General features: G+C 40.4%; 1 protein-coding gene across 1 annotated transcript in view; it reads right to left on the reverse strand.

Annotated features, from left to right (window-relative positions):
• The window catches only part of LOC127625145 (netrin receptor UNC5D-like), a 291561-nt gene that overhangs the window by 38523 nt on the left and 233790 nt on the right, over nucleotides 1–19248 (reverse strand). Inside the window, exons 5-7 of the mRNA XM_052100235.1 lie at nucleotides 10687–10867; nucleotides 7234–7401; nucleotides 2791–2955 (exon numbers count right to left, since the gene is read on the reverse strand). Of these exons, the coding sequence (XP_051956195.1) occupies nucleotides 2791–2955; nucleotides 7234–7401; nucleotides 10687–10867 (514 nt within the window). The remainder of the gene's footprint in view (nucleotides 1–2790; nucleotides 2956–7233; nucleotides 7402–10686; nucleotides 10868–19248) is intronic.

Below are 19248 nucleotides of genomic sequence, written 5' to 3' on the forward strand. Positions count from 1 at the left end.
CGGCCGCATCACACTCATACCCACGGCCAAGAGGTTGTGAATAGCTACGAGGATGGTCAAAGAGCCCTCCTTATCCCGTCGCTGCTTCCCCCCCCACCAACGTCGGCTACATGGAGCAAGGTAAGTGCTTCGCGGCCCCCCTCAACACTGCTTTGAGTTCGAAACGAAGCAAGGCTCCTCATCGTGGTGTCTCCTGATCCCCCCCACCATGAGACCCCACCCACAGGTACGTCAGATGCGATTTTTCCCCCTTGTCCGGAGCTTGGACGTGTGGCTAGCGCTTTCCAATCCGTCGCGGCGGCTGACCAGGACCGGTTCGGCGGCGTCCACTTCACCCTGGTGCATGGCGAGAACGCCGCCACCCAGCATGAGATCACAGCCCCTCTGCAGAAGGACGCGATAGAGCCTGTCCCTCCAGACGTGATGAAGAAAGGGCTTTACAGCCCTTACTTCATCGTACCTTCATCGCATTGAGTTGCGGCCAATCTTGGACCTGCGAGTTCTGAACTGGGCCCTGCACAGACTCCCGTTCAAGATGCCAGAAATGTATTTGAGCGAGCGTCTGGCATCAAGATTGTTTCGTGGCAGACATATATATCCAAGTCCTGGTTTTACCTCGACACAGACCCATCCGGCGGATTCTTTCGAGGGCCGGCCGTATCAGTACAAGGTATTTGTATTAAATTTATGTATTAAATGCATAAAATACTGTAAGTGTTTAAGCATGTGGGAAATGAATAAGATGCTTTGAGTGGTTTGAGCAATTACTTAAGTGCATAGGTGCTGTGAATGATATACGCATGTATTAAGGATGTGTTGAGGCATGAGGCTAGGCTAATGCCCTGTTGTATTTTCTTTTGTCATTAGCCTCTACCATATGTCATTACCATATACCATGTTTTTGTATTTTCTTTATTCATTTTTTTAATACAATTCGACTGTTTTTTTGTTTTTTTTTTTTTTTAAACAGTAGTCAGAATAAAAATCCCCAAAAGATATTTTTGCATAATTTTGTTTCTTTACAAACTCCAGCAACAAACAAAAGAATCATGATGATGATGGTTATGATACTAGCAATGGTGTTGATGATGGTGATAATGATCCTGATGATGATTGAGATGATAATTTCGATGATGTTAGAAGTGGCGACAATAACTACATTTCCATCCAAGGATTTTTTTGCTAAAAATGTTTTAGCGCATCAAAATAAAGCTGATGGATACGCAAATTATCGCAAAAATTTCACAAGTGTCGACATAATATTTTTCTATTTAACTAGCGCATAAACTCTATGTCGATACTTCAAATATCATGAAAAATTGGTTTGGAAACACTTTTTGTCAAGAAAATTGCCATTAAAGCAAAAATATATTGTCACATGACAGAAGGTACCCCAATCGATAGCCTGTGTTAATAGTTTTAAATAGAATTAATAATACAAATATTATTTTAAAAAGAGGATATCTGGAGCAGATACAACGTTTCATTTCACCTCAGGCTGCGCATGCTTCTTCCCACTCAAACTTGCGGCGCATGCAGCAAAATGTCCTCTCACTAGACAAGCAAACTCAGCAAAGTAATTATGAAATCACTGCGGTGGTGGTGTGGGAATCGAATTTTCAAAAATTTGAAAGTCCCTATGGATGTGCATGCATATATGTTATTTTTCCACTGTGCAGGCTTTTTCAAGTGTAGGATACCAGCCTCAGGTGAGTCCCTTCACCGTCTTTCACTGGACCATGTCGACGTTCTAATTTTGCTCATCAAAAAATAAGTAAGTGGCCTAGAATATATGTCATAAGTGGCCTAGAAAATGACTGCTTATTTTCAACAAGGTGCTGACAGCTTAACGGGTTAATCTTTTATTCTGTGTGCATGTCATGTTTAGAATACATTAGGTTTATTGTTGGCTACATCACAGGCCTATTTATTTCTATCCTATGGCTACTTTCTTTTTTCACATAATAAGTGTTATTGGTTAATGTTCTTCACCGAACAGCTGTCATATTAGATCAATGGCTAATGCACGACTGCACTTTGTGAAAAACTTGCAACTTTTTAGCGCATTTTATTCTCTCGCGTAGATATGGCTTAGTCTACCTGTTAAATATTTTCAACAATGTCCTACAGTAAACGTCAGTGAAATTAGTCATTCAGCACATCCCTAGTGACAATGATGGCGATAGGACTGATGAAGACAATGAAAGTGATGGTAATGATAGTGATGATAACAATGTGACAATGATGGTGATGGTGATAGTAATGATGGTAGTAAAGATGACAATGATGGTAAGAATAGTAGCAATGATGAAAATAATGGCAATGATATTAGAAAAGATGACAATGTGACAATGACGTTGATGGTGATAGTATTGATGGTAGTAAAGATGACAATGATGGTGATGAAAATGATGGTGATGAAAGTAGTGATAATGGCAATGATGGTGATTATAGTAGTGGTGATGAAAATAATGGTGATGATAGAAGCATTGATGATAATGATGGTGATGATAGTAGTGATGATGACAATGATGGTGCTGATAGAAGCGATGATGACAATGATGGTGATGCTGATAGTGATAATGGTAATTATAGTGATGACAGTAGCAATGATGACAATGATGGTGATGATAGTAGCAATGATGACAATGATGGTGATGATAGTAGTGATGATGACAATGACGTTGATGCTGATAGTGATAATGGTACTGATGGTGATGATAGTAGCAATGATGACAATGATGGTAATAATAGTAGTGGTAATGAAAATGATGATGACTGAATACTAACCTTGCATGCAGAGGTCTCCGGTGCAGTTGTCCGTGTCTAGAGCTGCTCCATCACACAGTCTGCCTCCATTTTTGGGCTCCGGGTCTGTACACTCTCTAGTACGCTGCCTCTCGCATTCAGAACTACACTCAGACCACAAAGTCCACTCTGACCAGCCACCATCCACTGTCAAACACAAAAACACATACAGTTTTCAAAACATAATATATACTTCCTCTCAGAGAACTTCTGCATCTGCTACAAATTGTCCAGAGCTTGCAGTGTTTTGAGAGTTGTTGCACATTTCGTTCCTCTTTCCTTGGGTGCTGTTCTACAATTCCAGGATTTTTTCTCTCAAGGTTTGTCTCAGACAAAAGCAAAAGACAATTTATTTTTGTCTTGTTCCATCAGGCTTTCCCCTTTACCCTAACGACTCAATGGGCTGCTGGTGTTTCCTCTGCGGCTAATCTAAATGCAAATGCCATGTTTGTATGTCTCTGTTGAGTGGGGCACTGGGATTGGGCAGGCCTGGAGAACGAGATTAAGTTTTCTCATCGCCGAGTGACTGGTGCCCTCCTCAGATAACTTTTCCCCATCATGACTAGTGGTTCCCATGTGATTGCTGCTTTCAATGAAACCATAAATTTAGCCAGTATAACTGCACGCAAGGACCGAGACGATTACAAGCAGTTGTTGATAACTCTTTCTTTTTCTGCTCTTCTCTTTCAGTCCATCAGTTTTTCTTTCTGTCCTTTTCCCTCTCTCAGGGGTGGTTCGAGAGTCACTGAATATCAGAGATTATCCATTACCTTTGTGGATGCGTATGGTGCCATCCATTTAATTAAAATGGGTAATTCACCCAAGAATAAAAATTCTCTCATCATTTACTCATCCTCATGCCATCCCAGATGTGTATGATTTTCTTCTGCAAAATATAAAGATTTTTAGAAGAATATTTCAGCTTTGTAGGTCCTCACAATGCAAGTGAATGGTGGCCAGAACTCAGAAGGTCAAAAATGGAGGTAAAGGTAGCATAAACTCCAGTGGTTTAATCAATGTCTTCTGAAGCAATCCAGTTGGATTTGGGTGAGAATGTTACGATTGTAATCTCTAAACACGATCATGATTTCAAGCTTGATTACACTTCCTATTGCTTGATGCATACACAGAGTATATTTCTATATTTCCATTTCTGTATATTACGCTTTTGCGCCAGTAGATGGTCTATCTATTAGCTGGCTCCTATTACACTCACCCCATAAACCTTACTCCGGTGTAGTAAGCGTCTCCGGCATGGGAGGCAGGTGCGGTAACAAGGAGGATAAAGGCTACAGCCTCTAGCATCATTCGCTAGTGCACCTCTTGAGGTCAGAAAAGTGAGGTTTATACACATTGCACAGCTATCTATTAGCTGGCTCTCATTACACTCACCCCCTAATCCTCACTCCCATCTGGGTCATGGCACCATTGACGTGCTCCTGTTCTACCCGCTCCGTAGGGGACTCGAACCGGCATCTCTGGCATGGGAGGCGGGTGCGCTAAAAAGGATGCTAAAGGCCACAGCGCCTAGCATCAGTCGCTAGTGGTCCTCTTAAGGTCAGGAGAGTGAGGTATATACACATTGCACAGCTATATATCAGCTGGCTCCCGTTACATGAGCATGACTTTTTATCAAGCTATCCAACAAAAAGACAACAATACTAGCCGAAGAAAAATAATTATTTGTTTTAATAAAGTACGTATGCAATTGTAATAATTTTTTAGCACACCATTGTATTCATAACACATCCGGTCCATTTTCTTGTTGAATGAGACTGCTGGATTGAACAAACTGAATGTACCAGTACATTCAGTTTGTTCGTGTTTGAGACATCTTAATACATTCATACTCAAATTACCTACTCGAACTTCAGTGAAGGGGCGTATTTGTTCAGTGGATGAAACCAATGATATGCTCCTTAACAGCCTGCACTCAAATGCTATTAGCTCATGCTATTGTAAGTGCTTCGATGAAATGCCACCAAAGCAGTCTCGCGCTTGCTGTGTGGACCATAGTAATGGGAAGATCGTATCATTTTACTGACATGGGTCGTTGAGTCTCGTTCAGCAAAATGAACAAATCTTTTTCAAGTCACTTTGTTCATTTAGTTCATTTGAGCAGAATAAAATTAAAATGTAAAATTTTCAATAGCCAAATCACCCCCAACACATCTAGTATGCAAACTTTGATTATAGTCCCAATAAGGAAAAGATTATAATGCAGCCAAGGACAAATTATGAGAAACAGAAAGATTTGTTCACCTCTAGGTTGAATTTTCTTGTCCAAATTGTTCATTCTTTATTATATATAGCCGTATACACTATGCACACACACAGGAAACAGAAATGAATAGTTCATCTCTCGAGTCATCTGGTCCAAGTCGCTCGTTTTTTTTGTCACAAGAAAGCCATATGCGTATACGGAACTGACTCGTAAAAGAAGATTCAATCCAGAGGTGAACAATTTTTTATGTTTCCTGTGTCAGCAATGCATAGCGTATACAACTGTCACGTGACAAAAGAACGAGCGACTTGGACAAGAAGACTCGAGAGGTGAACTAATAATTTCTGATTCCTGTGTCAGCAATGCATAGCGTATACGACTGTCACGTGACAAAAGAACGAGCGACTTGGACAAGAAGACTCGAGAGGTGAACTAATAATTTCTGATTCCTGTGTAAGCAATGCATAGTGTATACAGCTGTCATGTGACAAAGGAACGAATGACTCAGAGAAAAAGAATTTAAAGGTGAACTAATCATTTCTTTTTCCGCATATGCAGTTTTCACGTAACAAACGAACGGACGTTGCGCAATGCGCATGCACAGCCAACTCAAAAGGAATGGATCACTCTCTGAGACTACTTGTTCTTTGAGTCAAATAAAAGATTCGTTCCAAATGAACTAATTGTTCATGAACGACCCATCACTAGCGGACCGGTAGAGATGGGCGATGCCACTTATTTTCTTTTCAATCCGATACCAATAACTTCAAGTCCAATATCGTCGATACCAATACCAATACCGATACTTCTATTAAATAGATTTTATTTAAAATATTATTATTTTAAGTCATAATTCAAGTAATTATTATTATTTTCATTATTATTATTATTATTATTGCTAATATAGCCTAATCCTTTTTTATTTTACTTTAAATTTTATGATTTTTGTTCATGTTCATGGTAACCAAATAATAATATCCCTAGTTTAAAAAACAAAACAAATGCTAGAATCAATATTTTTGTATGAGGATCAATATTTTTGATACAGCATCAGTATCGGAAGTATCGATACTTTAGGATCGATCCGCCCATCCCTACAAACTGGTCAAAACATGTGAATGGTTTCGTGGGCTGGCCAAAACATTTCTGAAGGCTGTATTCGGTCCATAGGCCATAGTTTGGGGACCCATGGCATATGTATTTTAAAATGCTGAAGAATTTTGACCCTTTCTACTTTTTATAGCAGTGTCATTATTGTTTAAGTGCCTAGAAAAGCACTAGATAAATGTAAGGAATTATTATTATTGGTATTACTAGCACGTCCTCTTTGATTCCCTAAACTCTACAATTATAACGTTAATTCTTTAAGTCTCTCTAACGTATTCAAATTCTCTTATAGTTCCTGTCTTTCTGAATTTCTTTTATCTCCATTTATCTGTCTGTCTGCCTGTCTCTCTCTCTCTCTCGTTTTGTAGAGCATTGTATTACACTTTAGACAGTAAATGGAAAGTCTCAGAGAATGACAGCAGGCGCCACATTACCAGACACATATCAACTGTAAAACTCAAGAGGCTTCTGCCACCAAGATCAATTCAAATTCTGTACATACTTTCAAGCTGCTGTTTTATACGCACATTCCCAGACAGATGGATTAGTCATCAATGTGTTCAGAAAGCATGTTTAATTAACAAGGCATAGCAGTAAGACAGTCACACCACCTGACTGACCAGCATTGAACTATTGAATCTGCAGGTAAAAGGCGCTTCTGGGTTTTAGAAGCAAAATAGTGCAGATTGGAGAGAGAAATTCAGCATTTAATGCAGGAAAATCTCCAGATAGGGCAACTGGTGTTTATAAGTGCATATTTATTTGGTCCAGATTTGATAATTATACATTCTTATGTTCTCTAAAGATTTGAGGAAAATGACACTTTGAAGATTTGTTAGTTATTGCATGTTTCAGACTGATAATTCATGAGTTTGCGACTGATTTAGGAGTATTTTAATTATTCAATAAAATAACCGTCTCATAAGAGCCAAAATCGGACTGTCCTGGTAATTGTTGTTGCGTGCAACCAGGGAGGACAACACATACGAAAAATTTATTTTTAATTATTTTGAGATACCCAGGCTCTCTTATCACATTAAATTAATAAAAATCCATATAAATTCACATAAAATATAAGTGTTGTGTCTTCTAACCTGGACAGGGAGAGGTGCAGGTGCTCTTCTGAATGGACATTCCCTCGCAGAACGCCCCTCCGTTAAGGGGTGCGGGGTTAGTGCAGGTCCGGGTACGTTTCTGAACTCCTCTCCCACAGCGAATGTTACACTCTGACCAGTCTGCCCAGGATGACCACCCTCCATTCACTGACAAAGAAGAGAGAAAGAAAACAGTGAATCAGTATTAGCCTGTAGTTTTTTAGTACTGCTGTGCCTTTTGTCTCCGCTAACAAATTTATGTTCATAAAATGTCTCTCAAATGTAGAATTGAGGTTGTGGGAATGAGAACATTTTCAGATTTCTTAACATGAGTTGAACATTATAGTGTAAGTAAAAATATGAATTGTATTAATACAATTGAATGTATAAAGTAGGACATACAAACCTTGTATGAACAGAATCTAAAGGATGTACAAACAATGTTACACTAAGACTGTTTTCTCCTATTGTGAAAACTACAACTATAAGGACGTTCCATTTACGTTACTTTTAATTATGTATGTTCTTTATCTTTACATAACTATACATAGCCAAATTTGTTGAAATGTTAGGTGTTATGTTAGGCGGTGTGTGTGGTTTTAATTTTATTTAGCATTTGCTCATACAGATACTCTCTCATATGTAACATTGGAAAGTCAGATTCATTTTAATGAATTAGTTTGTATGGAAAATCAGTCATGCAGTCACTGTACAGAAGTGCTGTTTTCATGACGTTTATGATTTAGACTATTTGTAAATCCTCAGTTTTTAAGTGATTTACCCTATAATTCTCCACAAATAACATGCTTAAATTAGAATGTGATTTTTGTTTTTTCAGATTTGCACACTTTCACAGATGTCTCAGCAATGTACGTGTATATACTGTGCAAAGGGCTAAATACGCAACAACGGCTCTACATTATATTGCCCCACTTATCTATTAAACTGAGAAATTTCTGACTAGATTATCTAAATGGAATGTGGATGAGATTCATTTGTATTATACAGATGTTACATTAGATGCCATTGTATATAGTCCAAGACTTTATAAGCAGGTCTGGGGGACGTGGTGATGGCCATACTAAAGACTTAATGAGAGAAATAAATGGCTAATATGACAGTTTATCTTGAATGAAAAGAGCAACATACAGAAAACATAATAAAATTTGATTATGTATGTAAATATCAAATCTGAAGTGTGTGCTAGTTAATTTTCCTATCTTCAATTGCATCAACTAAATTAGTTGAGTTCTTTGAACATACTGTACAAAATACATTTCTTGCTTAAAAAAGCATACAAGCCAATTCTCTTGTGACTTCTATGCCATAGGGACTGCTGGGAGCTATGTTCATTTGTAGAAGCTACGCTAGCTTCTTAACGTTAATTGCAGATCAGTCAACTAGCGCTCAATCAGCACAGCCTGTTTCTTACAGCACATGTCAAAGCTTTTCAGTGTGTTTAATCAAGCTTCCGACACCATCAGCACTAGTCCTAATCTGTGACTGACTCTTAGACGGCACACAAAGGGAGAGAGAGTGCACAACATTACCTTACCATCAAAATATTGAGGCCACAACATTAGGAGACCATGTCAATTAGGCTAATCGTGCCTGAACCGCGGCAAAGCTAGCCACACAAGGAGTTTTAGAATCATTAACTCATTATGTGTTGACAAAAATAGTTAATCGAACACACACTGGGTGACTAAGTGATGGCCTCATGCAGATACAGGTTTGGGGAAATTATGAAATTGTGTATTTCTACATTATGTCCCTTGTGATGAAATATTATTTGAAAAATAAAGTTGCTGTGTCATGTGAGGGTGTGATGGTGATCATTTTTGGTAATCTGTTACACTGAAGGTCAATGTAGGTGATTAAACAGATGGGAGGTGCCATTCTGCAGCATGTCAAACCTTTACACATAATGATCTATACAAAGTTAATGCTCTTGTGAGATATAAATGTGTGAATAGAACTTTTATGGTTGTTTCACTAAAAAAGATTAGAAAAAGATAGAAGTTAGCATTAAAGCTAGGATTACTTAGCATTAAAGGGATCTTTACACATCTGTATATTTAAATATGCTGCACCACAAATGGTCACATGACATACAGAAGCCAATGGTGTTGGGTATCACTGATGATAAACCTTGAGTAATGCAAATATAATGGGGCTTTTCCACTGCACGGTACAGCTCGACTGGACTCGACTCTGCTCAGTTTTTGGGGGTTTTCCACTGTGGATTGTACCTGGTACCTGGTACTTTTTTTAGTACCACCTAGGTCAAGTTTCCAAGTGAGCCGAGTCGATACTATATGTGACGTCAAAACCTTGCAGATTACTGATTGGTCAGAGAGATTTGTCACTACCAGCGTCACTGGATTTGTGACACGGGACATCAAGCTAGTTTTAAAGTTTGCAACAGCGATCAATATCATTTATTCATGCGACTTTCTAATTTTAAAAATAAATGGCTGTGCGCAAAACCATGACGTGGTCAATAAACGAGGTGCAGACGTTCCTCTCGTTAGCGATGAACGAAACGAAAAATCTTTCAGGAAGTTTCTCAGCTTTTGGCTGCACCGGACATAGGGAAAAGTTAAAAAAACTTAAAAGTGACTAAAGAACCATCAAAGACCGCAACAGCTGGAGTGGTTCAACCAGAAGAAAGTGGAAGTGGTTCGACCAAATGGACATGATCTATGGCAATAGACCGGCGAGCAATTGGAGGGAGAGTGCCCTGAACTCGGCCACGACATTGTTGGAGTCCCCGATGGAGGATGGTATGTTTTGTTACATTAACTCTATATTCTGCTTGAAAGCTTCACTTTCTTTAGTTGACCAGCTACTGGAAAACTTGCTTCTAAACAACCAGCCCAATTTAACTATTACACTTGTGAAAAATCACCATGCAACAACCGCTTTAACCAGCACAATGAGCTAGTAGCTAACAGCTAGCAGTTGTGTTATTGTTTATAATGTTTGTGTCGCAGTTAAGATGATGTCATGGCAGTAGAGGTGGCGCAACTATGACGATTAGCCTATAATCCCACCCATGTTGAGATGGCAATAAACTGCATTGGATTGGAAGCATGCTCAGAAAAGTAAAGCGAGCAGAGACGAGTCGAGTCTAACCTTAACGTCCAGTGGAAAAGTGCCAAATGTGAACATGAATGAGATTTGAAAACTGCAGATCGTTGGAAAGGCGTAGCAAAAAATGACTTAGAATGTATTTTCCTCACACAAAGCTATCATTTGGCTTTAGAAAATGTAGAATATAGCCACATGAATTACATTAAATTGTCCTTTTTGTAGCTTAAATCTAGCAGTGTCAGCATTCTGCTAATCTTCTCATTGAGTTTTCCACTAAAGAAAGAAAGTCATAGAGAGTGTTATGTGAAATATATTAAATAGTGACAGAAAGAGTATTCCAACAAATACATATCATACCAAACACAATGACGGTTGCTGTGGCACTACGTCTCCTAGCAACAATGTTGCTGGCCAGGCAGGTGTAGTTTCCCGAGTCGGAGAGCCTTGCTTCATTGATGATCAGGTTGTGGTCAGCTCGAGTGTCAATGTTGAAATCATCAAGCAAACTCACCGGCTCTTCATTCTTTAGCCAATCAACCTGGAAAAGGTGTCAGATTTGACAGGTTAAGTCCAGCTGTTTTGAGTGTCTACAAAAATCCGTAAAATCCCTTTAATGTAGCTTTAATGAAAGTGTACTGTCAATCTAAACCAGCAGAGAAGCAATGTGACTGTGAGCAGAATACAAACCCTTATATTGAACATTTCAAGAGGGGACTGTAGAGGTTGAATTGCTGATATTTTGGCAACCTTTTCTCAAACTTTACAAACCAGCATGAGAGCCTTTTCCTGACAGTCTGTCTGAAGGAAATATCGGCCCCACATCAACTTAGCCAATTAAAGAGAAGATACATTGTCAAACAAGACACAAGCCATATTGATGCAACAGGAAGCTTTTCACAATGACCTCTACATCACCTATCATACTGACAGCGAAATAAAAAGCTGAAACCCAGTATGTACTGTGGTAGATGTGCCCTAAAGGCACTGCATCCTCTCAGGTCTAAGATTGGTACTGCTATATGGTCACGATCAAGCATGTTATGATACTTGGATTACAGTATAAAGGGGCCGGTTGCATCAGCTATACTTAAGTCTTAGCTATACTCTACAACTTAGTCTAGTTGTGGCATAAATGAGCACTAAGTCACAATTTATGCACTACTATATATGTGAGCATTGCACCACTAAACTTAGAATCACAAGATAGAATGTAACGAGTACATGAGTACAAGGAGAAACGAATGGAATAAAAAAGCATACTCATTTAATGACATCAATGAACTCATGTTTGGTTGAGAGACTTCAGTCTTTTCAACATATATGATGATGTTGGCACTCATTTACATAGCATTGGGATACTCAAGTTCGGATTTGAGTGGAGTCACAAGTCCAATTTTAAAGGACTTGGACTTGGACATGGATTTTTTACTCAGACAAGACACAGACTCGAGCCTTTCGGACTTACAGCAGCAAAATAACAGCTTATCGACTGACTTGCTATAGCTAGTAAACAGTGTTTCAACAAACATTCAGTAGACTTTCAGTAGCCAGTTGATAAGTCACTTATAGTCACTTAAATATTCACTTAAAGTCAGTTAAATATCTACTTGGGACCATCAAAATAAAGTGTTACCAATTCATTCTATGTATTTGATACTGCACATCAGTTTTCATGCATATATGTTCTTACGTGTGATTATTCTGGATGAGAGCAGCTGCACACGCACTTTCAAATACTTTCTCTCTCTCCTCACCGATGCACCATGTATGTAATGTATGCGCAATAACCATGTATGTATGTGCAGGAAAAAGTTCGGCATTCACCAGACGTGCTCTGCCACTCTCATATAGAAATATCAATAACATAAGTACACTATAAAAAGTATGTTCCCCAACTCTGCAACTTATTAAATGGAACACGTTTTATCAGATTCACGCTTACTACTACTACTCAAAGTAGTTTCTAACTGAAAATGTTGATTATATCGAGACAAAATCAAATATGCTACATATTAGGGACATTTAAACTAATATGACGGATGAAGCGGACCATGATGGAAATTGTACAACTCAGTTCGTCACACGTTTGTAGCGCAACCTTTGTGTGTTAACTGTAAAGCTGGCATTTGCGTTTCAAAAGCAAAAAAGTCAGTAAATACAATGAAGAACACAAGTTAGCGGAGAAGTCTCTATTTACCTATTATCCTAATGTGAAAAGAACGAAACGTCAGTTCAAGGAGGTTTGTTATGAAAAATGTTATCTTGACTTTAGGGAAGTAGACACACCTAGACACAGCAGGAGGACTGAAAAGTGTGAAGTGTAGTACTGTAGTATATAAATATATTGGTTTTAATGGGATCTGATCTCTTCTGTTTTTATATTATGTTGTTGTATATGGAAAGAAATTGGTACTTTTATTCACCAAAGTGGCATTCACCTGATCACAATGTATAGTCAGGACATTAATAACATGAAAAATTACTATTACAAGATTATTTTTTTTCCAGAAATTCTCTCTCGTCAAAAAATACTCCAAGTACAGCAATGACAGCTTTGCAGAACCTTGGCATTCTACCTGTCAGTTTGTCCAGATACTTCCTGTAGCACTTACCATAGTTGTGGCTGTCTTATCAGGCTCTTCTCATGCACCTTACAGTCTAGCTTATCCCACAAAACCTTAATGTGGTAAAGATCCATAACACTCTTTTCCATTTATCTGTTGTCCAATGTCTGTGTTTCTTTGGCCACTCTAACCTTCCTTTTGGTTTTTCTGTTTCAACAGTGGCTTTTTCTTCCATAAGTCCTGCACCCCTGAGTCTTCTCTTAACTGTTGTACATGAAACTGGAGCAGGTAGAATTCAATGAAGCTCTCAACTGAGGACATGTGAGGCATCTATTTCTCAAACTAGAGACTCTGATGTACTTATACTCTTGTTTAGTTGTACATCTGGCCTTCCACATCTTTTTCTGCACTTGTTAGAGCCAGTTGTCCTTTAACTTTGAAGACTGTACTGTACACGATTGTATAAAATCTTCAGTTTTTTGACAATTTCAAGCATTGTATAGATTTCATTCCTCAAAACAATGATTGAATGATGAGTGTCTAGAAAAAGCTCTTTCTTTTTTTGTGTGCCATTTTCGACCTAATATTGACATTAAGACATGCCAGTCTATTGCATACTGTGGCAACACAAAAACAAACACAAAGACAATGTTAAGCTTCATTTAACGAACCAAATATAAAATGGCAGGTGATTTTTCTGGTACCAAATTAGCAATTTAGCATGATTACTCAAGGATTAGGTGTTAGAGTGAGGGCTGCTGGAAATTAGGACTGTCTAGATTTGATCAAAAATTTATTTTTTCAAATACTGACGGTGCTGTTTTTTTACATCAGTAATGTCCTGACTATGCTTTGTGATCAGCTGAATGCAGCTTTGGTGAACTAAAGTACCAACATCTTTCCGAAACAGCAAAATCTGTACATGATTCCAAACTTTTGGCCGCCAGTGTATACTGACAAATAGTTTTTCTTAGTTTTGAAGCTCAAAATATTGATGTTGAGTTTATGGTTATAATTTTAATCTAGAATCTTGAACAGATTAATTCAGACTCAACTTGGACTCGGCATGTTATGGACTCGATTGGTCGACTCGATTGTTTAAAGACTCTGATTTAATTCAGACTCGACTAAGATTCGAAACCAACACTACAGTTACATTTACGGGAGAAAACATTATGTAAAAAACATACCTCTTCAGCATGAAACCGATCTAACGGTGCACTTTCCTGTGTACGCCGCTCAGTGTCAAGTTTCAACATATATGAAATATATAAGATATTACAATGAATAAATGTCTAGTTTTCCAGCCAGTAGTATTAGTATATATTGCCCCTATTCATATACAGTTATTTAATATTGTTATTTACATAGGCTAAATATACCATATGTTTTTTCTTATCATATTTCATTGGGGATACTGTATAATTTATTAAAGCTGACGGTTACGTGAGCAAACAAGGTTTGAGTATTACCGTATCAAAATCAAACTGAAATTCACTGCTTTTAACACTTCTGTGTACAAATGTGAATGCTGCTTATTGGATCAATTCAAGTCAAAGTCATTTTATGCGAGTGCACATTACTTTATGGAGAGCTTACGGCCTGCTAGTTAAGTCTTGCCTTAAGGACAGATGGTACTACCAAATTAAGCACTGACTTAGTTACAAACTAACTAGTAGTTACTAACTTAAGTGAGACCTTACACACAGCTGGTGCAACCATACCCAGGTCTCAACTTGTCCAGTGTCGGAAACGTCAAGTAGGATGAAAGTAAATATTAAATTCTATTTAATTCAGTTCATAGAGTTTACAGGTACATATCTGACCTACACCTACTCCATCATGAGTCACTGACCTTGTCTTAAGATGTATTTCGGGGTATCCAATCACAAGTGGTCAGTGCTAAATACAGATGTAAACAGGGTGAAAAACGATTTGTGATCAAAAGCTGGCAAATATTTAAAGAAATTTATACAAATCATACATATATACATAAATGCTAATTTGAACAAATTTAATCCAGCCACATTGAATTAATAATGTAATAAAAGTTTGTAGTTTAATTAAAAAGGATTATAATTATTATAATACTTCTAATAGAATAGTAATTATGATATGCAAATAATGGGGATGCTGGCAGTGTTTGACAGACACTGGTTATGTCTTGTGCTGGATAAAAGTTGATGGTATATGGTGCACATGTGTGGGGTTGATAGTGGGCCAGCAATAAAGAATCATAAACACGGGACGTGATGGTAAACTGTCCATTGTGCCAATGGATGGTATGCACATGAGGTTTGCCTTGATGTTGAGAGTGGGAGCTGTACCTCAGTCATGGGAAAGATGTAAACTTCGGGACACATCATCAGTAATGTACCTTTGAATCAGGGGGTGTTTCGGCCTTTCAACACTAGACACCCTCATCAAAGGTGGCCAGCTACAGGGTGATCAAACCTGAGCTTGTGTCCCATGCCCAATCATGAAAATTAGGACTATGCAAGGCAGGAGGCGTCCTCTTCCCTGAGTCAAGCATAAGGCTGACCGCATACCTTCAGCCTCCTCATGGAGGGTTGTGACCTGGGTTCTCAAGTGGGTTATAGGGTGGGGGGATTAGTGAGTGGGTCATGTTGATGCTCTTTGAGCCCAACAAGGGTCCTTCCTTTTAATCCATATCCACTGGCTGCTTCTTTCGGCCGCTTCAGAGACTGATCTAATTGTTTGTCGCAGAGCCTGTCCACGGATGCCAAGGTCTTTCAGCAGTCTGATGGTAGAAAAAGCCACAAAACCTCTGCATCCCACTTCAACCGGATAGACTTTCGCTTTCCATCCTCGTTGTTGAGCGTCTGCTGCCAGTTCTATATAGCGCAGTTTCTTGCATTCATAGGCCTCATCTGTTAAATTCTCCCATGGGACTGTGAGCTCAGTGATGTAAACAGACTTCAATGAAGGGGACCAGAGAACCAAGTCTGGCCTAAGGGTGGTGACTGCAATTTCAGGTGGAAAGATTAGTTGCTGGCCTATATCGACTAGCATCTTCCAGTCCCGGGCCATGGCTAGCTGTCCAGCTTCTGGTTTGGTAGGGGATGGTTGGGCTTTTTCTGTCCCTCTCGGATGAAGGTTGGGGCTGTGATGGACTTGATTGCTCTCAGGGGCAAGGAGTTGGTGGCATTCCTCTGGCTCTCAAGAGCTGCTGCCAGACTCTTGAGGACCTGGTTGTGTCTCCAGGTGTAACGACCTTGTGTGAGGCTGGTCTTACAACCGACCAAGATGTGCTTAAGAGTCGCTGGAGTTGGGCAGAGGGCACAGGTTGGGTCCTCGCCATACCACTGGTGGAGGTTTTTGGAGATGGGAGCACATCATAGGTGGCTCTGATGATGAAGCTGATGTTGCTTGCCTCTATTTCCCAGAGCTCCCTCCAGCTAAGCTTTCTCCTCTCCAGGCCTTCCCACCTCATCCATTGTCCCTGCTTGGCAAGAGAGACAGCCTTTGCACTTCTTTCCGCCTCCTCCTGACGGCGCACCTCCTCGACCACCATGTTCCTCCTCTCTGATGTTGAGGCACTACGCCAAGTTGGCTTGTTTGTCGTAAGGCCAAGGCCTCCTCTTCCCAACTGGGCGTGCCCTACAATATCGCTGTGCCTCAGGGCTGATGTAGCTTGCTGCACCGCATCGGATGGTGTCCATTTCCGTCCAGTTAACAGAGGTGGAGCGGCATTGCTGATGGTCTGGTCTCTGGAGTCCTTCAAAGTCATCTGGAGTCTCACTTTAGAGCACTTGTACTCTTCGGTGAGGCTTGTGATAGGAAGTTCAAGGACCCCTTTGCCGTAGAGGCTGATGTTAGTCAGACAGCGTGGGACACCGAGCCATTTCTTCACGTATGAAGTCATGGTTCGCCCCATCTTCTCCACAGTTGTTATTGGGAGCTCGTAAATAGTGAGTGGCCACATTACCCGAGGGAGAAGTCCAAATTGCAGGCACCAGAGCTTGAGCTTCCCTGGCAGAAGGGTACTGTTGATGTTTTTTTTAGACTGTTGGTAATGTCCTGCCTTACTTGCTGCACTTGGTCTTTGTCCCTGAGGCTTGCATTGTACCATCTACCCAAGCTTTTGACAGGTTGCTCAGACACTGTTGGTATTGGGTCATCACCAATGCAGAACTTCACATCTTTAAGCTGTCCCTTAACTATTGAGATGCTTCGTGACTTGTTCGGTTTGATTTTCATCCGGGCCCACTTGATGTTCTCCTGCAGTTTTCCAAGTAGCCGCCTGGCACATGCTGCAGTAGTGGTCAGGGTGGTCATGTCATCCATGTATGCTCGGATAGGTGGAAGGCGAATCCGTTCTTAGTTCGCTCACCCCCACCACCCATCTTGAGGCCCTGATGATGACCTCCATGGCCATTGTGAAGGCCAGGGGTGAGATTGTACAGCCTGCCATGATGCCTACTTCTACGCACTGCCATGATGTTGTAAAGTCAGCTGTTGTAAAGCACAGTTGCAGGTCTTCGAGTAGGCTTTTACTAGACTAGTGACGGATGATGGAACATGGAAGAATTTGAAGGATTCCCAGAGGAGGTTATGGGGAACTGATCCAAAGGCATTGGCCAGGTCAAGGAAGATGACATGGATGTCTCTCTTGTCTTTCTTAGCGCTTGGATCTGGTGCCAGATCATGCTGGTATGCTCCAAGCAACCAGAGAACCCAGGAATGCCGGCCTTCTGTACGGATGTGTCAATGTACTTGTTCTTCTCCAGGTAGGTGGATAACCTCCGTGCTATCAGGCTGAAAAAGGTTTTTCCCTCAACGTTGAGAAGGCAGAATGGCCGGAATTGACTAATGTCTGTTGCATCCTTCTCCTTGGGAATCAGCACCCCTCCAGCCCTTCGCCACACCTTAGGTATTATTCCCTTCTGCCACACTATCCTCATGAGCCTCCAAAGTTAGCGTAGAACATCTGGTGTGTTCTTGTAGAGCTTATACGGTACTCCATTCGGCCCGGGGGCTGATGCTGATCTTGCGCGCCGTACTGTACTCTCTACTTCCTTCCATTTTGGAGGGCCAGTCTCCAGATTGAATTCAGGAGGTTGAATAGGTGGGATGTCATGTGGGATAACTATTTGTTCATGCCTTTTTGGGTCATGGTTGACCTTTTCCAGATGTTTTTCCAGTTCCTGCTTTGGAATTTTCAGGATTCTGCTTTTTTCCTTAGCGAAGAGATCTTTAATGAACTTGAAGGGGTTTTTGTAGAACCTTGTTCTTGTGTGTTCCTTCTTCTTGTGAAGTTTCCTCAGGTTCTCTGCTCTTCGCAAGGTTGCCAACCGACAATTAATGTCCCCCTGGAGTAGCATGAGACCCTCTCTCTCTGCATCAGAGGCCTTCTTCCACTGCTTTCTCAGGTGCCTTCTCTCTCTGACCAGCATTTCTATCTCCTGATGCCTCCTGGATTTGACTGGTGCTGGTATTGCTTTGTCACTTCTCCTTGTGTTTACTCCAAAGCGCTCTTCTCCGTAGTGGTAGATGATGTCACCCATCCTTTCCAGCTTTTTCTCTGCTGTGCCCACTTGTTGCTCCAGGATTTTTGTCAGATCGTTGTTGACTATTTCCCGCTCTCTCTTTTCAACAGCTTTGGGCCACTTCACACTCGGTCTGTGCCCTTTGATCTTTTCCTCCTTGGGAGGTCTCTGTGGTTGAGTGGGTTCCTCCACCGGCATTTCTGTGCTTGTTTTATCATCCTCAGTGACAATGGTGCTGATGCTCTGCGAACTTTGGTTTTTATCCCGTCGCTGTGCTTCAATCGACTGATTTGACTGGTTGCTTCGTAAGAAGTACTGGTCAATGCGAGGCCATTGTTTCTGCTCTCTCAAGCACCCTCTCAATCAAGGATTGATCTGGGCATAGCAGGAGCTAATACAATTTGGGATGGGTGTCCTCTGGTCCACAGTATGTGATAATGGTATGCTGATGTTCTTAGCAGCCTTCTTAACTAGCATTTTTTTGGTCTACCAGCCAAACAAGTACTAAAATATCAGTAACCAGCATGGAAATGAATGCTGGCTATGTTGGTTTTTTAAACACGGTAGTCATCAGCATTAAAGTTTACTCTACGGTCATGCCCAGTCTAGTGGTATTTGTTCAGCCCTGATGTTTAGCAGTCTGATTCATTAGTATTTACAAACATACAGTAGCAATGACGTGACAACATGCCCTACTCGCATGACTGGTCATGCAAATAGCAATCGTTTGCCAACAGCTACCAGTTCTAAGTTGGTCCAGAGGGGCGGCAGTCGTTATGTCGTGGGGACACGGGTTGAGTTATGTCACTGCGTGTTTGCAGATTAAAAGCAATGCATACCCTTTG

Source organism: Xyrauchen texanus, chromosome 31, assembly GCF_025860055.1.
Source record: "Xyrauchen texanus isolate HMW12.3.18 chromosome 31, RBS_HiC_50CHRs, whole genome shotgun sequence".
In the NCBI taxonomy this organism is placed as follows: domain Eukaryota; kingdom Metazoa; phylum Chordata; class Actinopteri; order Cypriniformes; family Catostomidae; genus Xyrauchen; species Xyrauchen texanus.